The sequence below is a fragment of the Aspergillus undulatus genome (assembly GCF_047715775.1).
Source record: "Aspergillus undulatus strain CBS 261.88 unplaced genomic scaffold BDV17scaffold_37, whole genome shotgun sequence".
Taxonomy (NCBI): Eukaryota; Fungi; Ascomycota; class Eurotiomycetes; order Eurotiales; family Aspergillaceae; genus Aspergillus; species Aspergillus undulatus.
In genome coordinates this window covers 249,859-272,465 of record NW_027396641.1, presented here as the reverse complement: position 1 = coordinate 272,465, position 22,607 = coordinate 249,859, and the positions used below count along the sequence as shown (strand labels likewise).

At 51.0% G+C, this 22,607-nt stretch overlaps 6 protein-coding genes across 6 annotated transcripts; 4 read left to right on the top strand and 2 right to left on the bottom strand.

The window, feature by feature from the left end:
- The first annotated feature begins 387 nt into the window (after nt 1–387).
- BDV17DRAFT_137197 (ubiquitin-conjugating enzyme E2) lies at nt 388–2,620 on the top strand. Its single transcript, XM_073754241.1, has 9 exons — nt 388–502; nt 572–638; nt 690–784; nt 840–867; nt 917–1,013; nt 1,075–1,086; nt 1,141–1,309; nt 1,370–2,229; nt 2,280–2,620. Exons 1-9 carry the CDS (start codon nt 470–472, stop codon nt 2,293–2,295), a joined length of 1,377 nt encoding a protein of 458 aa, XP_073613932.1. The 5' UTR covers nt 388–469; the 3' UTR covers nt 2,296–2,620.
- A 169-nt stretch (nt 2,621–2,789) lies between these two features.
- On the top strand, nt 2,790–4,345 carry BDV17DRAFT_268098 (C-3 sterol dehydrogenase/C-4 decarboxylase). The gene is made up of 2 exons (XM_073758432.1): nt 2,790–3,460; nt 3,514–4,345. Exons 1-2 carry the CDS (start codon nt 2,891–2,893, stop codon nt 4,174–4,176), a joined length of 1,233 nt encoding a protein of 410 aa, XP_073613931.1. The 5' UTR covers nt 2,790–2,890; the 3' UTR covers nt 4,177–4,345.
- A 2,044-nt stretch (nt 4,346–6,389) lies between these two features.
- BDV17DRAFT_137143 (uncharacterized protein) lies at nt 6,390–7,294 on the bottom strand. Its single transcript, XM_073754240.1, has 2 exons — nt 6,587–7,294; nt 6,390–6,536 (listed from the first exon to the last, which is right to left on the bottom strand). The coding sequence occupies exons 1-2, from the start codon at nt 7,022–7,024 to the stop codon at nt 6,492–6,494; spliced, it is 483 nt and encodes a 160-aa protein (XP_073613930.1). The 5' UTR covers nt 7,025–7,294; the 3' UTR covers nt 6,390–6,491.
- Nucleotides 7,295–8,195: 901 nt separating this feature from the next.
- Nucleotides 8,196–14,423, top strand: BDV17DRAFT_292980 (protein kinase RIM15; the record flags this gene model as incomplete). Its single annotated transcript, XM_073762490.1, has 2 exons — nt 8,196–8,756; nt 8,817–14,423. 2 exons carry the CDS (start codon nt 8,196–8,198, stop codon nt 14,421–14,423), a joined length of 6,168 nt encoding a protein of 2,055 aa, XP_073613929.1.
- A 1,275-nt stretch (nt 14,424–15,698) lies between these two features.
- BDV17DRAFT_137087 (Mechanosensitive ion channel family) lies at nt 15,699–18,947 on the bottom strand. Its single transcript, XM_073754239.1, has 2 exons — nt 18,056–18,947; nt 15,699–17,982 (listed from the first exon to the last, which is right to left on the bottom strand). Exons 1-2 carry the CDS (start codon nt 18,701–18,703, stop codon nt 15,814–15,816), a joined length of 2,817 nt encoding a protein of 938 aa, XP_073613928.1. The 5' UTR covers nt 18,704–18,947; the 3' UTR covers nt 15,699–15,813.
- Nucleotides 18,948–20,641: 1,694 nt separating this feature from the next.
- On the top strand, nt 20,642–22,509 carry BDV17DRAFT_282900 (tubulin alpha chain; the record flags this gene model as incomplete). Its single annotated transcript, XM_073760275.1, has 7 exons — nt 20,642–20,653; nt 20,837–20,895; nt 20,970–21,123; nt 21,186–21,273; nt 21,336–21,407; nt 21,463–21,966; nt 22,040–22,509. 7 exons carry the CDS (start codon nt 20,642–20,644, stop codon nt 22,507–22,509), a joined length of 1,359 nt encoding a protein of 452 aa, XP_073613927.1.
- Nucleotides 22,510–22,607: the final 98 nt, after the last annotated feature.

Sequence of the window (22,607 nt, the reverse complement as noted above, 5' to 3'; positions counted from 1 at the left end):
CAAACTTGAAATGAGAATTACAATTTCGAAGACAAGGTGCTGTTATGGTCAATATATTCGAGGACTGGAATTTCTATATCTATGAGAAGAGCAAGTGCTATGAATGTCTCCCGTTGTGTTTGCTCGTTGGTTTACATTGCAAGGCTCGCTGGCGATGCGGCGCGGCTGACTGCTGTCATGGCCGTACCTATGTATCAGCTCATTCGACCTCCTCTTTTTATCTTTCACAACTCCTCAGTCATTTACTGACACCCTTCACCTTAAATGGCTCCTCTGGCCCCTCTACTCTTTTGAACTGTCCTTAGTTCCCTTCGAAGCTTTGATCCTGATATTGCATATACCCCTCCTCTCGGAAGTTTCCACCGTCCGCCCATGTTAAGCTTCTTCGTAATCCCAGATCACATCACAGCCCGACTCAACGAATTCCGCAGCCGGTTGGAATACTCAACGAGAATATTGATCATCGACGATGTCTGACCAAGCGATTATTCGCATTACGAGGGTACTGGCTGTCCCTCTACTTCTTCGGTCTCGTTGAGTCCACTGGACTAACACATGCGCCGACAACCAGGAAATTAAGCAGATAGAAAGCAATGCAGATCTCTGTAAAGCTGCTATTGGTTCCCCTTGTCTTTGCTGTATCAGCATGGACTTTGTCTTCAGACAATCTTCGCTAACCACCTCGATAGCTATCGCAGTCGGCTATGACGAATCTGATATTCGAAATGTCCGAGCAATCATTCTAGGGCCGCCTGAAACGCCCTACCAGTTTGGTTTCTTTGAGGTAATTTCTATTGCTACTGCTGATATGTTATCCTATTGATTCTGAGATATTCTAGTTCGCAATCAAATTCGGAAAGGGTTCGGGTTATTCATTCCCATCCGCGAACGCTGAACTTGATCTAACGCATACTAGACTATCCCGCGCGCCCTCCCAGTGTGAGGGCGGTTACTAGCAATTCGGGGGCCTGCAGGTTCAGCCCAAACCTATATGCTAACGGAAAGGTTTGCCTGTAAGTTGCTCATTTATTACCAAATCATCTAGAGATTCGCTAATGTAGGCTATGATACAAGGTCGATTCTCGGGTAAAGCTATATCTTGTGAATGCTTATTTGTCTACATCAGCTAATATTGCATAGCACATGGACCGGCGAACGAGGAGAACAGTGGTCATCTGCACAAGGACTGGAGTCAGTTCTTATCTCAATCCAAAGTCTCATGTCGTCGAACCCGTACGAGAACGAACCTGGCTATGAAAATGCCAGCTCAAATTCGGATAAAGCGAACATGGCCCACTACAAGTCCAAGGTGGGTATTTGCAATAGATCCCATCCATTTGGCACAGGAATGGAACTGATCACTCTCAAGATCTGCCACGAAACCTTACGCATAGCAGTCATCCAGCCTCTAGAGACGGCCCTGGATATCTTGCCAGATGGATCCACGAAGATTCAGGTTGAAACTATGACAGATGATGATAGTTCCGACGATGAGACCCCCATCTCTGAGAATGCTTTCACCGATCTTCGGAAACGTCGCTTCCTTTGGTATTACGAATCATACGCGCAATTGATCGATGAAGAATCGCAGAACGAATCTACGCCAAAGCGTCCATTTACAAGAATGCCTTTCGAAAGCAGCGGCAACACTATGGACGGCCATTTCGATTATCCGGAACTCAGACGTCGATTAGGTCATGTGAAAGATAAGCTCATGGAAGAGACAGAGAATTGGAAAGTACAAGGGATGCAAGCTTTGAAGGACGAGCGAGGGATCGCGGTGAATCTCCAACGCCAGCATGAGCAGATCGTGGAGACTCTGAAGAGTCACAAGAACTTCTCGATTGATTTGAGCCTTGCGAACAATAACCCTTTCCTTTGGAGGCTCACATACTTTGGCCGACCCGCAACTCCTCTGGAAGGCGCGATCATCAAGGTCAGGATACACCTGAGTCCTCGATTCCCAGAGGAGCAGCCGCGAGTATTTGTGGAAACTCGCCTGTTTCATATTCGCGTGTCCAAAGAAGGGGTACTGTGCTACTTTCCGAGAAGGGTTGAAGAGATGCGTCATCACGTTGAAGCGATTGTGTCAGCTTTGGAAGAAGAGGAGCCACCTTACGATCCCCGTGCCATTGTGAACCCAGAAGCATCGAAGCTGTTCTGGGGTTCTCCCGAAGACCGTAGGAAATACAGAAGGACCTTACGAAGAGACATTGAGAGATCCGTTGAGTAAGTACCCTGCCTACTTCCAGGCACTCCCAAACTAACAGAGAGAATAGGGAGGCCTTTGACTAAACCCCCACGGTATTTCGCGCCAGCGTGGCCATGATTGAGACCGCAACACAATTCCAGGCTCACTTGCACACACCTTCGGCCCCTGCAGAAGGCTGCATTCCATATCGGTGGAGCCAGGAGCATTTCCGAAGTCCCACAGCATTTCTAGGATCATGAACCCTGTCTAAACATTACTTGTTCGTCCGAGGTTCTTCAAGCATCGTGCTTCCCATCCCGCATGACATGGTTGCAGTGTCATCTAATTAAATCAGATAACGTTCAGGTTTTGCACATGAGCACTGTCACTGCAGTTATTATCAATAGTATGCAATGAAGAGAAATTGATACTCAATCCAATAGAAAACCAATGTACTCCAGTCAAAATGCGGTTCGCAAGATCCAGGTGTGGGGAACCTGAAAATAGAGTATAGGTCACGTGCACGGGCCATATGGAGCTAGCCCCAGTCTGCCGGCCCCAGATCTTTTGATTTCTCCGAGATTAAAGACAGATTTCAGCGCCCTTTCCCCTCAACTCTCAGCTCGTCGGCTGCCCTAATCGCTTCTTCTCGCATCCTATATATCCTCATTTTATCGGCCCAACGACCAGATACTCACAATGACTGACAAGCGCCCTACCATGACACTGGGCACTGTTCTAGTAGTTGGCGGATGTGGCTTTCTAGGTTCTCACATCGTCGACCAGCTGCTCAATTTCCCCTCCGAGACCGATCCCAGCGCTGCTCTCCCAAAGCCCGAGGGAGATGCCCGATTTAATCATCCCTTGCTCGGTGACCGTTACCCGCGATGCATTGCCAAGGTCGCTGTCGCTGACCTGCGAACTGCAAACAACCGATTACCTGGTGCGGAGTATCACGATGCCGACCTGACCTCTACAGAGTCAATGCTGGCCGTTTTCCGTGCGGTCAAGCCTGATATTGTCATCCATACCGCAAGTGCGATGTTGACGGATCACAACTTGTTATACAAGCTGAATGTCGACGGGACAAAGAACCTGCTTCAGGTTGCGGGCGGTGCTCGCGGGGATTGGGGCGGAAAGTGCAAGGCTTTTGTATACACGAGCTCAGCATCTGTTATTCACGATACGCAGAGTGATCTGATCAATGTCAACGAAGACTGGCCTCTTATCAGGGGCAAGCTGCAGCAGGAGTACTACTCCGATACGAAGGTGCGACGTCTTCCTTGTCCTCTTGAACTTGCACTAACAGCATCGAACCACAGGCCGAAGCCGAAGAAGCCGTCCTAAAATACAACCGCACATCACCCTCGCAAATGTTAACCTGCGCGCTCCGCCCCTCCGGCATCTACGGCGAGAAAGACGGCCAGCTGATTGTCAAAATGCTCAGCCACGGCGTCAACGCCTCTCCCACGATCCTCAAGATGCAACTCGGCGAAAACAACAACCTGTTCGACTTCACCTACGTCGGAAACGTCGCCTACTCCCACCTCCTCGCCGCCTACCGCCTCCTCGCAATCCACAAACGCGCTGAATCCGGCCAAGGCGACCTCCTCGACTACGAGCGGGTCGACGGCGAAGCCTTCCTCATCACCAACGACCAACCCGTTTACTTCTGGGACTTCACGCACTACGCCTGGGCGCTCGCGAACAAGGTCGTCGAGCCCACGCAGGTCTGGGAACTGCCTGAGTGGCTCCTCGGTCCGATCGGTGGTCTTGCGGAGACCGTGCTAGGACTTTTCGGGAAGACGCCGAACCTCACAAGGCGTGCGGTGCGGTACTCGTGCATGACAAGGTATTACTCGTGTGATAAGGCGAAGCAAAGGCTTGGATATAGCCCTGTTGTTCCGCTCGATGAGGGCATTGCCCGTGCTGTGGGGTACTTCCTTGAGCGGTGGCGTTTGGATGATGAGAAGAAGGCGCTGTGAGGGCGAGTATGAGTGTGAGGTAGTGGATTTGGTGGACATACTTAGTATATATCCCTATGCCCCATATCTTTTCTTATGTAATATATCCTTGCTTCAAGGCTCCATTATAATATGCCGGGGCCTTACGTAGATAATTAATTTTGCTGAATTGGAAGTGCCTCCGCCTCTATCTGATTTTGATCCTTGGTCTTGAGTTCCGTCTCTCGTTCTCTAACGGCGTACGAAAAGGACTTATTTATATTGGTTCCGATGTGAGACCCCCGCCAAGTCAGGACATACTATCGGCATCTACGTACATTATGCACCAGAGGAAGCCCGAGCTGAAGCACTCAACCAATTGCCGAATCGGCATAACCCACATGAATGTAATGCAGAGGTGACTAGAATGGAGCACTAAATCTGGAGTGAATACGTAGTCCAGCCTAATCCCCGCCTCTACGTAGTCTGCATTCTGCATCTACGCATAGATTCTATGAGCGGCTGAGCAGATAGGAGGTCCAATAATAGATGCAGAAGCCCGCACCGCCCCTTTGATCATTACTGTTCTGTGGTATTATAATGTAGCCCGGCATACCCTCTAACTTACCTAGCCTTTTCGAGTGATCTGCTCCGCAGAAGCGTAGTTCTCCGCAAGAACATGTTTTCTCGAACGGGTTCCGGCTCTACAGAGTACTGGGTAGGACAAAGGATGGCACACTCTGGCACGATATCTCCACCCTCTGCTGCACGGAGCACGGAAGGAACGGCAGTCAGATTGACGGACGAGACTGACTTCAACCGGCGTCGTTGTAGCACATCTACGGAGTAGGAGACAGTGGGACTGTCTATTGCTACTACTATTTCCTGGTGAGGTAAGGACTGTCCTGTCTTGGGAAGATCACCCACGAAAAGAAGTGGCGGAGTCGACCTAAGAGAGATTGGAGGCAATAGCCCACACCGGACTCAGGGACTCAGGGGATGATGATGGAGGGCACACCCCTAACAACCTCCTCCATGGTTCATTTGTCCGTTATGTAGATAAACGTGAGGTTCGCTCCAGAAGACCCAAGAACTGGGACTGCGGAGCTGCGGTTGGGTCCCGGAAATGCGGCGTCCCTTGAGCTCCATTGCAGTCAGATGACCGCGCGGAAAGGCAGGTACATCGAGGCGTCTCAGGTGATTTTGAGTTTCTCAATATTGTCTGGCTGGCGCCGGCAGCGGAGTCGCGGAGGCTTTGTGGAGGGTTGACGCTCCTCCTCCCCCGCAAAGACGGGGATCACCTCAGGACCCAGGTACCGACTGTGACTTTGGCAGTTGTGTTGCGGAGTGCTTCGTTGGCTGGTGTAGCTGTTGAGGCAATGATTGCCGCTTTCCAGACTTGCGGGTTGCGGAACTTGTATCGGAGACATTCCGCCAGCGTAGAGAGTTGGAATGTCGCCTTCGACTCGAGCCGTTTGGTGGTTTGAGATATAATTCAGCCTGCAGCGGCAATTCACGGTACTTGAGGTGTTCGGAATTGAAAAAGCGACCATTATTGCACCTCAAGTCCTCGATGCAAACCGGGAGAGGGGAGACTCGGCGGCCATGCTGGACTCAAAAAAGGGTGCGTTGCTTCCATGAATCCATCCAATCGGCGATCCTCTCCACTTTTCTTACCCCGCAGTTCCGGCATCTTCAGTTCAGCACTTCAGGCCCTGGGCAGATTGAGTTTTCCCTGAATTACCTAACACTGGGCTGTCACAGGCCCATTCTTGACGAGAATGTCATTTTATCGGCAGTTGAAACGCTGCATTCCTGATTCCGTCGGGGGCGCATCCCTTGGAGGGCTTCGTGGAGCTGTGGGTGCAAAAGTACCACACGACAGGTATATTTTGCATGCAAAAGCGACGCATCATGCAATCATAGCCGTCTCAGGACAACTCTTCAGGAAGTGATTATCCGATTTCATACTCGGTAGAGCATTGAGGATCTCCGCCTATGTACTTCGTCCGGGTTACGGGTTGTGCTCACTGCCCTCCTTCCGATGAAGGCACGGTATACCTCGTTGATAAGCAACTGAGGACTTGAAACAATCCTTTCTTCATGTGAGCTTGTGTGGTAGTATGCCAGGCGACGAACTCCTCCAACGGCCATGCTTATCTGCACGATCTGCTCATCGGCGGTCTGTTGTGAAATCGTCCAGTAGTACTCCTTTCGGCTGCTCCTGATGATGATGACATGACCGGAGAGAAAGAAGTCAAGTGGAGAGACTTCCTTTTGGGTCTAGACGCAGCCTCCCATGGAACAACTAAGCAGCTGATACAGTTACCAGAGCTGCGGCCACTCAAGTGGCGCCCTCATAGTCCAATGAAACACGGAAGAATAGGCCGCATAAGCACGCGCTATGCAATATCAGTGATTCTTATAGCATTCGAAATAGGAACAACCTTACATATTCGAGGGTGAGGTGGGACAGCATACTTGATATACCGCCAACTAGGATTTTTGCGATCGAATGATCAATGACGAACAGTTGAGGGCTCTTCAAACGCGGCAGCAAATTATGGTGATCGTTCTTCGTGAAGCTTTTGCGTGATTGGGACCAAGTCGACAGTAGTGATAACCGCTCTATCCATGGATATATATATTCCTCGACCCGGGATAATGATATTGATTTCGACTGCACACTGTGAGAGCCAACGACGGCCCACCATATTGACAATAATGAATGATAGATACGGTATCTTCCCCGAACAACAAGCTGTCTCGACAAGCAGCATTCATAAAGTATAGTTGACACTAATGCTGGAAGAGCCGGGATGCTGACGAATAACGGACTGCTTCCCAGCCGAGAGCAAGAAACACGGGATCTGGCCAAGTGAACGTCCATGAAGACACCATTATCGTGTCCTCAGTACCGGTGGATTCGAGAACAAGTATGGCAAGATCCATTTCTGCAAGATAGATTGACCCTTCTTTCTGAGACCGAGAGAAGTGGAATGAGTCTGTTTGTGGCGTCACTTGATTCTCCCGTCGGAGTGGAGCAGGCGATCATACAAAAGATCGGACCCATACTTCGACAAGTAAAGTGGGCTTGATGTCCTACAACAATTTGTTTTTCTAAAAAGGAAACGGATTATTATCGATTGCACAGGGAAGAGGGAACCAGATCGACATTCAAGAAACGAAAAGCAGAAGGAGCAGTAGTGGATGGACTTGGAGATCCAGGAAGACTCGGGAGGGAAGGCATGCTCCACGTGATCCTCTCGTTGCCGTTGGCCGTTTATCCGCTAGTCGGATCTTAGTCAGGCCGCCATCACGCATTGGCTGCTGCTTCCGTACCGTACCGTACTCCTAGCTCCACCAGAAATTGTTGGTGGAAGCCCTCTGCTAGCCGTACTTTCGGCAGCAGTACAACCTGCGGTACCAAATGGTATTATTGATCCTCCCTCGCTTTCCCAGTCTACTCTCATCATCACTCTGCAGTCTGCATTCCTCGACCTCTTTTTTTTCCCCTCCACCTCGCTCCTGGACGCTTTGTTACTCGTTGTTACTTGACTGTCCATTGTTGCTCTTTTTACCCGGTACACTGGCCAACCACCCAAACGACCACTCACCCAGCCATCATTACTCGGAGGTTAACTGGTGTGGATCATCCTGGCTTCGCGTTGACCGTCGCGCCATTCACCCCCCCCGCATAGCCGCTTTCTTACTCTGCGTTTCAAGTTCGACCTCTTTACTTCTTACGTGATCAGTGGCTTTTTTTTTTTCCTTGCCATTATTCCTTCTTAGAAGATCGTACAACTCCTGTCGTTGCGTCTCCAACCCAATTCGGTTTCCGTCGCTGTAGGGCTGCTTGTGCTCTTTCCCGCTCCCCGGGATTCCGCCATGGCCGGTCAATGCAACGAATGAATCCATAGCCAACGAACGAGGGCACCCGCCCTGCCCAGCAGACGGTTCTGCTCAATTCCGCTATTGTTCTTCTCGATCGATCCACATCCTTTTGACTCGTTCACCAACGGGGACCTGTCCCCTCCCCTCGGCGGTGTTGTCTTGCCAGCATGGCGGGCAATGACACGGAAAATGTACAGTACCTTACTCCTCCGGCCGTAACCGCCTTGCGGCGAGAGGCCAGAAGTGTCGATCCAAAAAATTACCCTACAATGCGTACCTCGAGCAGTGAGAAGATGCGGGAAGAGCGGCAAGACTTGAGGGAAGCAGCGGAACAAACTTTGAATGTTATCGTCGACTTGGACTTGGAAGGCCGCGTCAAATGGGTCAGTCCGTCCTGGAAGCAAGTTGTTGGTACGGCACCGGAGACCATAGAAGGGCGATTGATCTCGGATGTTTTGGTGGACAACAAAAGTGCATTTTGCGACGCGATAGAATCTCTCAAAGAAGACGACTCTCGGAGCCGTTTTATTCGAGTTTCAGTGCAGCTGGGCTCCGACTCGGTGCTCAAATCCTTACCTGGAACACAATATCTGGACTCGGAGCAGGCAGGTGGCGCGGGAAATGTCGAGGAGCCCTCGCCCGAGTTGGAGGCGAGTGGATCTGACATTTTGAACTTGGAAGGACAAGGGATTATGGTTTATGATCGTACGGCGGAAGGTGTTGCGCACGTGAGTTCTCGGCTTGTCGCTTTGGCAGCCTCTTATCTGTATAACTAACGTTAAATGCAGACTATGTGGATGTTACGACCATTTTCTAAGCCGCGAGAAGTGACCATCGACTTACCGTCGTCATTGGTGGAGTCTCTGGGCGTTGGAGCGGAGGTTCTTGCGAACTACTTAACCGTTCTAGCAGAGGCCGCTGCTAATGAGCCCGATCAATCGAAACATCCTGCTCCTGAACCTATACTATGTCGAATTTGTGAGCGCCAAATAACGCCATGGTGGTTTGAGAAGCATTCCGATCTCTGCCTACAAGAGCATCAAGCTGAGATGGATGTTCAAATCGCTCAAGAGAACCTCAATGAGCACCGCCATGCGATTGTCAAAGTGCTGGATGCTTTGGAGGCAAGAGCCGATAGACACGGTAGACCGGCGACTCTCCACGAAGGTCAAGCCACTCCCTTGCCGCAGCCAGAATATAAAGGACAGCCGATTGGTCCCTCACCACTTGCTTCAGCGCCTTCCTCAGGTTCGGCGTCTACCTCCAGCTCTGCTCCTGCTACGCCCCCGAGATCTCGAGACCAGTCAGCTTCCGGAATCGGTCATGGACGTGCGCGATCTTTCGCAGTTCGTCGGCCTCTTACTCGAGTTGTTGAATTGATTCTAGACCTGTGTGATACGGCGCTGGAAATCAACATGCCAGTGCTCAGAGAGGCTCGTGGCGATAATGATGACGAATTTCGGACCATGTCACCACAATCCGAATCGCGCATATCGCAGGTGCTTCAGTGGCAGTCACCAAGCTCTAACACCCTAGAACAGGAGCAAGGCCTTGCTGCATTGTGCATGGACACAGAACAGGTTGCGAAATCAAAGGTAGATGCGATTGTTCGTCACCGTCGAATTGTTGAATATGCGGAAAGAATTCGCATTGAGTACACTGTGTTGGTCGAAGAATGCATTGCAGCAGCTCTGAGGAAAGCTGAACGTATCGCTGCCGGGCAACTGAGTGATACTAGCTCCTCCGATGATGACGGAGCGCCGGTCGATACGATCCCTGACGCAGCTACTTCCTCTGCTTCCATTTTTGCACGAAATGCAGGTCATGAGTCCGAGCTCCCCCCGCCAGTTTCAGCTTTGACCATGACGATGCATAACGCTCCCGACCGGTCTCGCTCGGGCCAGTCGTCTGAGGGCAAAGCTTCATCTGTCGCTGTTTCAACTGGGCCGTCTAGCCCCATGGAATGTCCAACTCCCCGCTCGCACAAGAGTGCCATTGGATTGTTGGGGACTTCACAGCCGTCGCGACGTGGTTTGTCTCTGGCGGAATTTGATTCAGGCGATCAAAGTGATAGCAGCATCGTCTCTTCCACAATTCCCGGGGCTGTGCGAACGGACTCTCCTTCGTCTGATAGGAGTTTGGAGCGTAAGCGCCGGAGTTTGGTGCTTCCTGGGCTGTCTGGTTCACCTCGACGCCAGCATTCTCCTGCCAGAACATCAGGTCCCCATTCACCGCTACGCATGCCAAAGCCACGCACCTCGACTGGACCTGAAAACTTATCATCACCAATTGTATCGCCGTCAGCCAATTTAGGCGAGCTATCCCTCCATCATTATCGGCATCACCGCCGTCAATCGTCAACGGCGTCGTCCGATGTGCCTAGACCACCTGTTTCGCCTCATCTGACGACCGCCAGTCAGCCGCAACCCCGGCCGATACCCCCTTCCATAAAAGACTTCGAAATTATCAAACCGATCAGTAAGGGTGCCTTTGGCAGCGTCTATCTATCCAAAAAGAAGACGACAGGAGAATACTATGCGATCAAGGTGCTCAAGAAGGCAGACATGGTTGCCAAAAATCAGGTTACGAATGTCAAGGCTGAGCGGGCGATCATGATGTGGCAAGGGGAAAGTGACTTCGTTGCCAAGCTATACTGGACTTTTTCCAGTAAGGATTATCTCTATCTGGTAATGGAGTACCTTAATGGAGGGGATTGCGCTTCGCTTGTCAAAATCCTGGGCGGCCTTCCAGAGGATTGGGCCAAAAAGTACATTGCTGAGGTTGTCTTAGGCGTGGAACATCTTCACAGCCGGGGAATAGTGCATCGTGACCTCAAACCGGATAATCTGCTCATTGACCAGAAGGGTCATCTCAAGTTGACTGATTTCGGGCTGTCTCGCATGGGTCTTGTCGGACGTCAGAAGCGTGTCCTGAAGAGTATGAACGAACAAGCAGTGGATACCTCAAAGCAAGGCTCATTGCGTCGAGCTACCTCAATCGCATCGTCTCGGTCTGCCTCGTTTGATTTCCAGGGCAGTGGCTCACCAGGGTCCACTCCCTTGATCACGCCAGATCTGGCAGGCAGCATGCCTCAGCCGTCTTATTTCAGCTTGAACCAGGGTGGACTAAGTAGGCAGACTTCTCGCCGGGCATCTGGATATCGCAGTGATAGTGGGACCAGCGAGAATCTGCATGGCATTTTTCGGACACTATCATTGAATGAAGGAGACGAAACGCCTGGCGCCTTACCTATTCCTCCGCCTCCTCCCTCGGATAGTGCTCATGAGGAGGAGACCCAGAGCGAGGCAGGAGGATCTCCCTATCTGCAACCACTTCAACCGACGCATAGCAATGTATCGACCGGTACACCGCCCCAGCAAGCTGCCATGCCACCATTGATGGCACTTTTTGACCCCGAGGATCATAACAGACGCTTCGTTGGCACACCGGATTATCTGGCCCCCGAGACGATCAACGGTGTCGGCCAGGACGAAATGAGTGACTGGTGGTCTTTGGGCTGTATTATGTTCGAATTCCTGTTCGGTTACCCGCCTTTTAACGCAGCCACTCCTGACGAGGTTTTTGAAAACATACTTGCCCGAAACATCAATTGGCCTGACGAAATTGAAGAGCTGGCATCACCTGAGTCAATCAACCTCATGAACAAGCTCATGGCCATTAATCCCCGTGAGCGAATTGGCGCGAATCTCGAAGAAAAGTTCCCAAACGGAGGTGCGGAAATTCGAGATCATCCCTGGTTTTCAGACATCAACTGGGATACCCTTCTAGAGGACAAAGCGCAGTTTGTCCCCAATCTGGAAAACCCCGAAGATACCGAATACTTTGACGCTCGTGGCGCCACACTTCAAGCTTTCACTGAAGAAGATGAGAGCTCTCCCCAGCCTCCAGTCACCACTGGCTCGTACATTGACCGGCCGCATGATGCACTGTACAAAGTTCGTTCGCAAGTCAACTCGATAAAGCGGCCATTGATGCCTTTACACATCCCTCCGCATGTCCGGGAGACTCGGAGTAGGAGACTAAGCGAGCCCTCATTGGCCGATGACTTTGGAAATTTCGCATTCAAAAATCTTCCAATGCTTGAAAAAGCCAATAAAGATGTGATTGAGCGGATGAGGCGGGAGGCGCTACAAGCACAACAACGTCAGGGAAGCAGCTCTGGAGCCCAGCAGCCACCGCAATCTCAAGCTCCAACTCAGGCTCAAGCTCAAGGACAGGGCCCTACGCCGCCCTCATCTGGACCGTCTTTGGAAGGTAGCCCTTTGCCAATGTCCCTTCAGCGGACAATGTCTCAATCAAAGGGAAACAATCGACCCGCATCCCCATCAGCTCTGAGTCAAGCAAACTCATCTCCGAGTCGGCCATCACAGCCTTCATCGCCGCTGCTCGTCCAATTCAGTACTGGACATAATCATGAGCGCAGAAAAACATCGGGATCGTCTTCAACAACAACCTCCCATCAGTCTAGTGGATCGTTCCAGCCGACTCCCGTAGATCAAAGTCGCCCGGCGAATAACAGCAAATTCGGTTCTGTGGCGTCGTCACCTATCAATACCGGTCGTGTTGGGACTCATTCCCCTGATAAGACAGTCCCCGTCCAACATCGTCAAGGTAGCGCTCCAACAACAAGAACGCGGTCACAGACTATCGGATCCCAAGATGGTGGCGAGCTATCTTCCTCTTTGGCTAGAGAAACTTACATCGCCGGTCACCATAAGCGCCGAAGTCAATTATTCGACGTGTCGCCTTCCTCTTCAGACAACGAGGATCCCCGTGCGAAAGCTTTATTGAAAGTGCAGCGTCGCCGTCAAAGCTCAAGGAGACTCTCGCACATAAACATCGCCGATGGCCCCTTCTTCCGGCCGTTAGACATACTCATTTGTGAGGATCACCCAATCTCGCGCTTAGTCATGGAGCGGCTTTTTGAAAAACTCCGCTGCCGTACTATAACTGTGGCCAATGGCGCAGAGGCCGTACGATACGCGCTCAGTGACGTGCAATTCGATATGATCATGACTGAATACAAACTTCCGCAAGTCAACGGGGCCGACGTCGCGCGGATGGTCAGGGAGTCGCGCAGTGCTAATCGCCATACGCCAATAGTCGCGGTGACGGGTTACCTCAAGGATCTGCCAGAAATGCATCATTTTGACACGCTTATTGAAAAGCCTCCAACTTTGACAAAGCTGACCGAGGTGCTATGCAAGTTCTGTCAGTGGAAGCCGCCTCCGAAAGACTACAACCCGTCGACCTTTGCGTCCTCATCTGCCCGCCAGACGCCCCCTGCCCAGTCGGAGCATAGCCCAAGTTCAACGGTATCGTCTGGGTTTGCACTTGTGCCCTCCAGTTCATACAGAGGGTCCAGTCGAGAGGATTCAATTGGCAGCAGCTATTTTGGAGATTTGGATTCGATCAAGGCTGAGGATGTTCCAGTCATTGTTAGTCGACAAACGGATGACTGGGCCCAGACTGCAGGGGGCTTAGGCATATCCGAGGACTCAAACACTGCAACAGAATCCGCTGAAGCAAAACGTGAGTCTCGGAACACAGTACCATTCCCCAACCTGTCTCACGCCGTTTCAAGTCCGCCAGCCCTGAGCCCCTCAGGCATGCTTACGCCACGAAAGCAGCGCTCTAGTGAAGCAATTCGAGCAAAGAGAGAGTCTCTCGAACGAAAGCGATATGAATGTGCAGAATCTGGTGACGATGAGGATGAAGAGCTTGGAACTCTGCCACCTAGGACACAAAGCCCACGAAGTCGCCCCAATCGCCCTGGTTCCAAGCTGGGTATCGAAATGATGAGAACCAATAGCAGGGGAAGTGTGATCAGCACAGGCGATGATGCTCTCAAGAAAGAGAAAGAAGCATGTGAAGGGGGCAGGAGCGGGAACTCCGATGATGGAGATGAATCTACGGGTGCAATAGGAAAGTCTGGTCGAAGCTCGCTGGAAAGCAGGTTTGAAGAACTCAGCATTCCGGAAGAGGCTATCCTGCCCTCCATAGAGGACGAACTGAGTCCTAACTCTCCTTCTCCTATCGCCTTAGCCTCAAGGTCGATGCTCCTGACCCCTGATGCTAAGCCGCCTTTCTCCCGGTATATCGCGGAGATTTACAAACGAGCGGACAGTCGAGCCAGCTCCGAGTCACCAAAAAGGGGGCAAGTCACCCCTCCTGCCGCCATCATCCCCAGTCATTCCCAGGGTTCCAATGAGTCGTTTCCAAGCACACCCCCGATTGTTCTGTCTGATAGAGCCGAAGACGCGAGATCAGAACCGTCAGCTTCCACGCCGATTGACTCGGATGCCACCCCGCGGCCGATGCACACACCTTTACCAGATCCGGATGCTGAGAATACTCCTCGACCGGGAAGGTAGATGATTGGAACTTCCTTACTATTCTGCTGAGCATCATAGAATTGAGCGTTCTGCATTATACCTTTCTGGTTCCCGCACTCCGAGAATTTACCTCATCGTCGCTTACGCGAGCACGATGCCCATCCTACTTATACATATATGCCTACTCACGCCTATCACCCTTACGACCTGATTTTTCTTGCGTTTGCATCCCATTACCATCTGTCAAAATATTCTCATTATGTCTTGCTCGTCTTTCTCAGGGCTTAAGCGGGTGTTTGGGCGCGCTATCTTTCGTTTATCTACGTATCTTACTCGACCGGCGGTTTGAGTCTTGAGTCTTGCATTCCTTGAAATTCTCCTTTCTTCATTATCATCTCATACATCTCTTATGGGTCTTTTCTTTTGGTGTCCGCTGTTCTCCAGGAACTACTCGTCCATGGTCTTATCTCTGTTTCTTTTGTCTGTATCTATCTATCTACTTGGCGCTGGCACTGGGACTGGCACCGCGCATCTGGTATTCCACCTCAAGACTGTATGTATGTACCGTGCCCTATCAGATACAATATTCAAACCGGTTTATGCCGTGGGATTTAGTTGCATATTTGTAAAGGATTATTTCTATATTTCGTTTTTGGTGGGTCTTAAGGCCGTTGTCGCCCTCAAGGCACACAATGTATATATCGTGCGTTCCAAGTCTCGACGAGCCCAACTGTTATCCATTAAATCCCGAAATGTGACTGACGGATGGTTTAATCTACATCAAAATAGAAAGCTTGAGCTACTTGATATAAGTTTTCCGTATAACTCAAATCATTTGTATGCAATCTGGATGTGAAAGCCTAAAATTTCAACCGTATATGCACAAGGAGACAAAAACACTAAGTAGAGAGATCAGAAAAAACAGAACATGACTTTTCCACCGAGCTTGATACGTACGTATAGCGTTTACGTAGCTTGTAGGATGTCTTGACTCTGGATTCTGGACGCGTAAAACGACATGCATGGGACTTAAAAACAAATCGGAAAAGAGTAAAGAAAAAAGAAAAAACTGGCTGGATGAGTGGAGTCCAAGGATTGAGTAAGTAGGTGGAAGGAATGCGAAATGATCGATGTAAATAGGTAGATAGCAAATAAAAAAGGCAAAAGAAAAAGTTCAACCAGCCGCCAAGGTATGACATGAGTATCAAAGAAAGGAGCGCTCGATAGTTCAATATGGTGAGACAATCGAGGATGCAGATGCAGTAAATGATGTAGAGATGCGAATTAAAAGGAGGGATATATGACAATATATTCAACGAAGGAAATTGAAGGAGAGGGAATCTGAGAGAGAGAGAGAGAAGAAAAGCGCGCGGGGTAACCAAGGTAAATCACGAGCAATCTATGTATGAGAAGTCAAATGGGCATAAACTCATTGCCTGTGTTCAGCGGTGTGAGGAGAAGGCGAGACGGATCGAACCTGAGCACCCGACGAAGGACCCTGCTCGGACGAACGGCCCTGCTCCATGAGATCGTGCTGTCGGTTGCTGTGGGAGCGAGGACGGAAGAAGCGGTTGCGGGTCACGGAAGACAGGCTGTTTCCGCCCTGAGAGTCGGTCGAGCGGCGGGGTTCGCCGTTGAAAGGGACGGCTAGGTTAGAGCGGGAGGTATTGGCAGAGGGTCGGCGGCGAGCGGACTCTTCACTCTGTCGCTCGGCTTCTTCTTCTTGGATCCGGCGCTCAGCAATCACCTGGCGGACTGCAGTTTCGGTGGTGGGGCTACGTGCTTCAAAGACGTCGCCCATGATATCCTCGGTGGAGACATCGCGCATGCCGAGAGAGAAATCCACGTGCTTGTTGCGTGAGATAGAGACGCCACGGGCTCGGGCGTTGGCGGTGGTCATACCCTTGCGAAGGATCGAAGGGCGGCGAGCGGCTGAGGGACTGTTGCCAGGGTGGTGGTGCTCTTCGCCCAACGGGGTAGCTGGGGGACGGCCATCGTCGTTGGCTGGTGCAGCGCCTTGGGCCGAATATGGCGGAGGGTAACCGGTAACGTGATAAGGGATATCGTGGCTGGCACCCTGGAGGTTCATGCGTGGTCCTTCAATGCCAATTTCTTGTAGAGCAACCATGAGCATGCAGATGAACTTATTGCGGCGTTGTAGGCGTAGACCTTCATTCTGCCAGTTGGACTTGTAAAAGAAGACAACGTTGAGAGTTACAGAGAAGTTTTCTGTGACCGCTCGCAGCTCAGTTAGAATGTTCATCTGGAACTCACGACGTTCAGCCCGAACAAATTCGAGCAGACGCTGACGTAACGCGTCCATTTGTTCGAGAGTCGTGCCGTATTTGATGACAATTGGGACAGCTTCCGCAAGTGCTCCAGATCTCCGTTGGTTGAGAACGAAAAGGGTATTCAGGTAACTGTTCGGGGCTTGAACAATGTGACCTTGCATCTTCTTGAACTCGGTGTAGAGAAGCGAGATTTGCTTGACATAGTAGTCGTCACCCAAACCGGCATCACCGGAGTTACCGTAAATGGTCACGCGGTCACCAACATCAAACGGATGTTTGACGAAGACGAATACGACGGACTGAAGGAATTCCTGAGCGGTAGCGGAGAAAAGCCAAGAAAGGGCGAGAATACTGGAACCGGCTGATGTAAGTACACCAGCAGCAGAGGTCGAGATCAAAGTCAAAAAGACAATGATAGCAATTACAGCGACAAAGAACTCGAAGACATTGCCGAGCCTGGAGACCACTGAATCGAGATCTTTCAAGGATGCAGTAATAGCCTTGCGTTCCCGGCCAATCTCGACGCAGACAGCCTCAAGTTCCTCCATAGAGATGTCACCGTTCATATCCTTGTCAAACATGCTGAAGGCGGCTTCGGCTTCCTCGTTGTCATCAAAGGCTTCCTTCAGATCGCCGGGAAAAACTGTGTCGAAGCCATCACGCACGAAAGTCCGATATAAACGGCGCGCCAAAGTCTGGCAGCCGCCCGTTGTCCTCAGAAGAGTAATAACGACTGTAGAAGGGTGGCTGCTATTGTTGATTTTCCTACCAGTGAAGTCTGCCGCAACCGCCCCGGCAACGTCTCCAACTTTGTTCAGCGCGCCCAAAGCAAGCCCTCTGGCCTTGCCTACATATTGTAAAGGAGTCTTCGTGCCACTGCCAGACTTGTCCTGCTTTTCCTCAAAGGCTTCGTCCGTCTCGGTGATCTTGTCTCGAGAAAATGCGTACAGCTTGGTCAAACTGCCGATCTGGAACTTATTGATCTCGATACGATCCGAGTATGTCCGCCTGTGGAAGCTCATAGCAATTAGCTGAAGCAGGAACTTTTCGACAAGGTTCAGCACAGTCCAGACGAAGACCGAGATGATGATTTTGTTGAGGGTGTTCTCCCAGCTGCGGGTGGTTGCATCACCATCGACATGGTGATTTTTCATAGTGGGTAGAAAAGAGATTTCGATACCAAGCCACCAGAGGAAAAGGGTAACCGGAAGTTCCAATTGTATAGCAACGTCGCGCCATTTCTTCGAGCTGTTAGTGAAGATACTAGCAACCAGATTGATAGGGCCAGGCAAAAGTTTAGCAACAATCTGTTATCACACGTAAGCTTATGCGCATAGCACAGAATGATCATGAGGATGAGCAAGGCGTTGTAAAACATACTCTTCCAGCCCACAATGTCAACCAGACGATTTCCAACCAAACCGAGAACCAGAGTAGCTCGACACCACCAACACTTGCGTCTGGATAAGCCAGTGCACCCACGAGAAGTGGGATAAGTAGGAGCAAAACGAGGGGCACAATGTAGGTAAAGTAGCGAACGATGAAGCTAGATTCGTGTAGTTTCTTGATGAATTTGGAGACACCAGTGGAGGGATTGTCAGGAGGATTGTAAACAGCAGCCTTCTCGTGCAATGGATTTGTGGCCTCGTCGAACTCATCGATGTCTTCGTTCCTGCGCGAACGGGAGCGATTTAACTTCAGGGAGTGACCATCGCCTCCGCTCCGAGCGTCCTTCTCGGTTTGTTGAGTAGAGCGCGAAGCTACTCGTTCAGCTTCGAGGACCGCGAGATCATCTTCCAGTCGCATACGTTGTTCGCGCGCAGCTGACGGTGAGCGGCTATGCTTGTCAAAATCTTGGAAAGTGGTATCAACTTGGAGGTGATGGGTATGACCCTCATTGTGAGGTCGCGAGCCATCATGGGTGTAGTTGTCCTCGTCGATGGTCGGAGAAGAATCACTACCAGACCTGCCCCTCCTCTCAGGCTCCGGACATGACGGTTCGCGTATTTCCTTCACAAAAGTCGACATGATGGCACCAGGCCAGGCGAGCCGACAGAAGGTGGTGAGGAGAGCTGTCTATGACCGAGGAAGACGGCGGCTTGTAAGATGATTAGTGGTGGAGAAATATAGGAAAGTGAGTAAGACTATGGAAAGAAGATATGGAAAAAGGAGAGAATGAATGAGGGAGGCAGAAAAGAGAAGAGGAACAAAGAAGATACAAAGGACTGAGAGGATGATGCAGGGAGAGATGCAGGAGAAGAGATTGACACAGCGCAAAGCAGAGCAGAGGCGAGACAAACGGAGATGAGGGTGGGGAAGCTCCCGAAAGTGTGGCTCGTATACTTACTCGTCTGTCGAAGTCTCGGCTTCTTGGTCGATGGCTCAAGCTCCGTTTCGACCAGAAAAAGACTGAGAAGGGCATGGGAAAAGGTTCTGCTTCCTGCAGAAGAGGGGTTCCTTGCGTGATATGAAGTTCAGGGATCGGACTGCCACGACTCGCAACTGCGCGGACTGAAGATGGAGGCGAGCGGCCGAGGAGACAGCCGATCGCCATCAGGAGGTGAAGCATTGGCCCAGTTTAATCTGGTGGAGACTAGGCCGAGATTTTCGGTTCCAGAACGTTTAATATTATTTGATAGCCTCTGCTATAAGCACCTTGGATCTGGCTTCCCATGGATTGGGACCCTCGATTGGTCTAGGCTTTGCATCGTCCGGTTCTGTGGAAGCTGTGCAGTCACTCTGTCGGCTCGTACTCGGGCCACGCAAGTGGTTCTCTGTGAGACTGAGGTTCTCGCCCATCGACGTAATGGTGCTGCGATCTGGAGCCAATTGAACGGTCTATCTCAAACGATCGTACGCGGCGTCTCAGAAGTGGCGAACGCCAAGCAACGCCACCTCAGGCACTCCCGGCTTTTCTCGACGGCTGCTCTCTCCCACGCGCTGTCAAAGTCGTACGGAATCTCGAGGTATGAACGGTGTAGAAGGTAGTATGAATGCCCGTTATTGAACCGGGTTGTTCTCGAATGAATTGTCCTCGGTGAAGAGAAATCAAAGTAGGGGGAAAAAGAATGTTTAAGCTCAATGTCTTGGCGCCAGGGTTACATCACTGCACATATACAGTAAGCATACAGCACAAGTCAGCTGCATAATTTTTCGATCCACACCAATTCTGGGACCCTGACTCATTTACAGCGTGGGCCGCGAGATTGCTTCCTTGACTAATTATAGTTTCGTCTACATACGTATACAAAATATAGCAAACAGAAAGGATAGTAATCTCGATCCCGATAGTTCTAACTCTCAGAGATGCGGTAGATTGGTCCGTGAGCAATCGTCTTTCGGCTCACAAGTGTGTGCCTCACAGGCGCTAAGGCTGCCAAGCAGGACCTCTACTCTGTACTTCGTAGTTACTCCGTACTGATGCGACAACGAGGTCCAATAGACCATGAACAATTATAATTATAAGACAGCCCCAACGTCCAACGTCAAATTAAACCTGGTATTCTGTTCTTGGTCTTCTACTGTCCCCAACCTTTACCTGTGGCCTATGGCCTATGCGGACGCAGTGACACTGGATCGAGTCCCGCATTCCACGGTAAATCGCACGTGGTGGAGCTCAACAACAAAGTAAGGTTACAGAGTCGTAACGGCCGTTCCAAAGATGGGATGAAGACATGAGTAGAGCAGTTCTGTCAAAAGTCGTCGTTACATGCGAAGCTTGGAAAGTGCAAGACGGCAGCCACAGTAGCGTGATGATTGGCGGTGCAATCCCTTCTCTTTGAGGCTAGTGACGAACCCCTACTAAGATGATCCCGACTCCGACCCTCTCTTCCTTTCTCCTCCTTCCCATCTCCCCATCCACCAACAACATCCTCCCCCAACTTCTCCCGTTTGTCTAATTGAAGACTCTCCGGGAACCTTTCGTCTTCTCGAGTGTTACTACTACCGTCGGATCTATCATCCATAATGAGAGGCGAGGTACGAATGATCCCCTGCTGCTTTATTTACCTTTTGTTTCCCCCGCACTACGTGTTGGCAGCCCCTCCCCTGAATATCGGGTCGGCGGATACACGCTCTTTGCCCAACTTCAGCCCTATCGCGACCGGTCGCGCTTTTGCTGAATTGAACTCATGATATATACGGCTACTGACTATGATTTAGATTTGTCACGTTCACATCGGCCAGGCTGGTACTCAGTTGGGTAACAGTGCTTGGGAGCTGTAAGTCCTCACCGCTTTTTACCCCAACATCAACACAACGAAAGGCGCTCATCACTTTTGCGTCAACTCTTTAGGTATCTCCTTGAGCACGGCCTTGGTGCAGATGGTCGTCTAGACCCCGAGAAGGCCGAGGAAATCAACCAGGGCGGTTCTTTCGAGACCTTCTTCACCGAGACGGGCAACGGCAAATACGTCCCCCGATCTATCTTTGTTGATCTGGATCCGTCGGTAGGGGAATCTTGGACCTAATATTCTCAAAGAAGAGTTGATTCTTACTGATATTGTGGTAGCCGATTGACGAGATCCGTACCGGAAACTACCGCCAGCTTTTCCACCCCGAACAGCTCATCAGCGGCAAGGAAGATGCCGCTAACAACTGTATGTCCTTGATATTGAACGCCAGTCTGAGCCGCGAACGAACACTAACGAAATTACCACAGATGCCCGTGGTCACTACACGATTGGAAAGGAGCTTGTTGAAACTGTTGTTGACCGCATTCGTCGCCTTGCCGGTAGGTCTCAATAAGCTCAAAAACAATATCAACGGCTTATATTGACACACATCAGACAACTGCAGCTCGCTTCAGGGATTTTTGATCTTCCACTCCTTCGGCGGTGGTACTGGTTCCGGTTTCGGTGCCCTTCTGCTTGAGCGTCTCTCCACCGAATATGGTAAGAAGTCCAAGCTGGAATTCTCCGTATATCCCTCGCCCCGTGTTGCCACCGCTGTCGTGGAGCCCTACAACGCCGTTCTCTCCACTCACAGCACCATTGAGAACTCCGACTGCACATTCTTGGTGGACAACGAGGCTGTTTACGATATCTGCCGCCGTAACCTGGATATCCCTCGCCCTGGCTACGAGCACCTCAACCGCCTGATTGCCCAGGTTGTCAGCTCCATCACTTCTAGTCTTCGGTTCGATGGTGCCCTCAATGTGGACTTGAACGAATTCCAGACCAACCTGGTGCCATTCCCTCGTATTCACTACCCCCTTATCTCGTATGCCCCGGTCATTTCGAGCAACCGCAGTTCTCACGAGAGCTTCAGGGTCCAGGATCTTACACTCCAGTGTATGTGTTGCATTCTCCTACTTCCCATTTACGCCTTGAGTGCAGGTTCAAGATGACTGACAACAAAATTCAGGTGCCGAGCCTAACAACCAGATGGTTGTCTGCGACCCTCGTAACGGCAAATACATGGCCGTGGCTCTTCTGTACCGTGGTGATTGCGTGCCTCATGACTGCTCTCAAGCCATCGCTTCGCTTAAGGCCAAGGCTTCCTTCAACCTTGTTGAATGGTGTCCTACTGGCTTCAAGTTGGGTATCAACTACCAGAAGCCTGAGCGCGTCCCGGGAAGCGAGCTTGCCCCCGTCGACCGTTCCGTCAGCATGCTTTCCAACACAACCGCCATCTCCGAAGCATGGGGCCGTCTCGACCACAAGTTCGACCTCATGTACTCCAAGCGTGCCTTCGTGCACTGGTACGTTGGTGAGGGTATGGAGGAAGGTGAATTTTCCGAGGCTCGCGAGGACTTGGCTGCGCTTGAGAAGGACTACGAGGAAGTCGCCGGCGACAACTTTGACGGAGACCTCGAGGAGGAACCCGAGTATTAGGCAGCAGGTGCTTTCCGCCTTACCTTGTCTGGTTCAATTCTTGGTATGCCTGATGTCTCTTTGTCAAACCCCAGTTTTATTGCGTTATTCTGCTTGCG

Excerpts from the sequence above, each read along its gene's own strand:
- BDV17DRAFT_137197 (XM_073754241.1), top strand. The coding sequence starts at position 470 with ATGTCTGACCAAGCGATTATTCGCATTACGAGG. Across the intron at positions 639-689 it reads TGGTTCCCCTTGTCTTTGCT|CTATCGCAGTCGGCTATGAC; the intron begins GTATCAGCATGG and ends CCACCTCGATAG. Across the intron at positions 785-839 it reads ACCAGTTTGGTTTCTTTGAG|TTCGCAATCAAATTCGGAAA; the intron begins GTAATTTCTATT and ends GAGATATTCTAG.
- BDV17DRAFT_268098 (XM_073758432.1), top strand. The coding sequence starts at position 2,891 with ATGACTGACAAGCGCCCTACCATGACACTGGGCACTGTTCTAGTAGTT. Across the intron at positions 3,461-3,513 it reads AGTACTACTCCGATACGAAG|GCCGAAGCCGAAGAAGCCGT; the intron begins GTGCGACGTCTT and ends ATCGAACCACAG.
- BDV17DRAFT_137143 (XM_073754240.1), bottom strand. The coding sequence starts at position 7,024 with ATGGACGTTCACTTGGCCAGATCCCGTGTTTCTTGCTCTCGGCTGGGA. Across the intron at positions 6,537-6,586 it reads CCCACCTCACCCTCGAATAT|CGCGTGCTTATGCGGCCTAT; the intron begins GTAAGGTTGTTC and ends GATATTGCATAG.
- BDV17DRAFT_137087 (XM_073754239.1), bottom strand. The coding sequence starts at position 18,703 with ATGTCGACTTTTGTGAAGGAAATACGCGAACCGTCATGTCCGGAGCCT. Across the intron at positions 17,983-18,055 it reads TGACATTGTGGGCTGGAAGA|ATTGTTGCTAAACTTTTGCC; the intron begins GTATGTTTTACA and ends GTGTGATAACAG.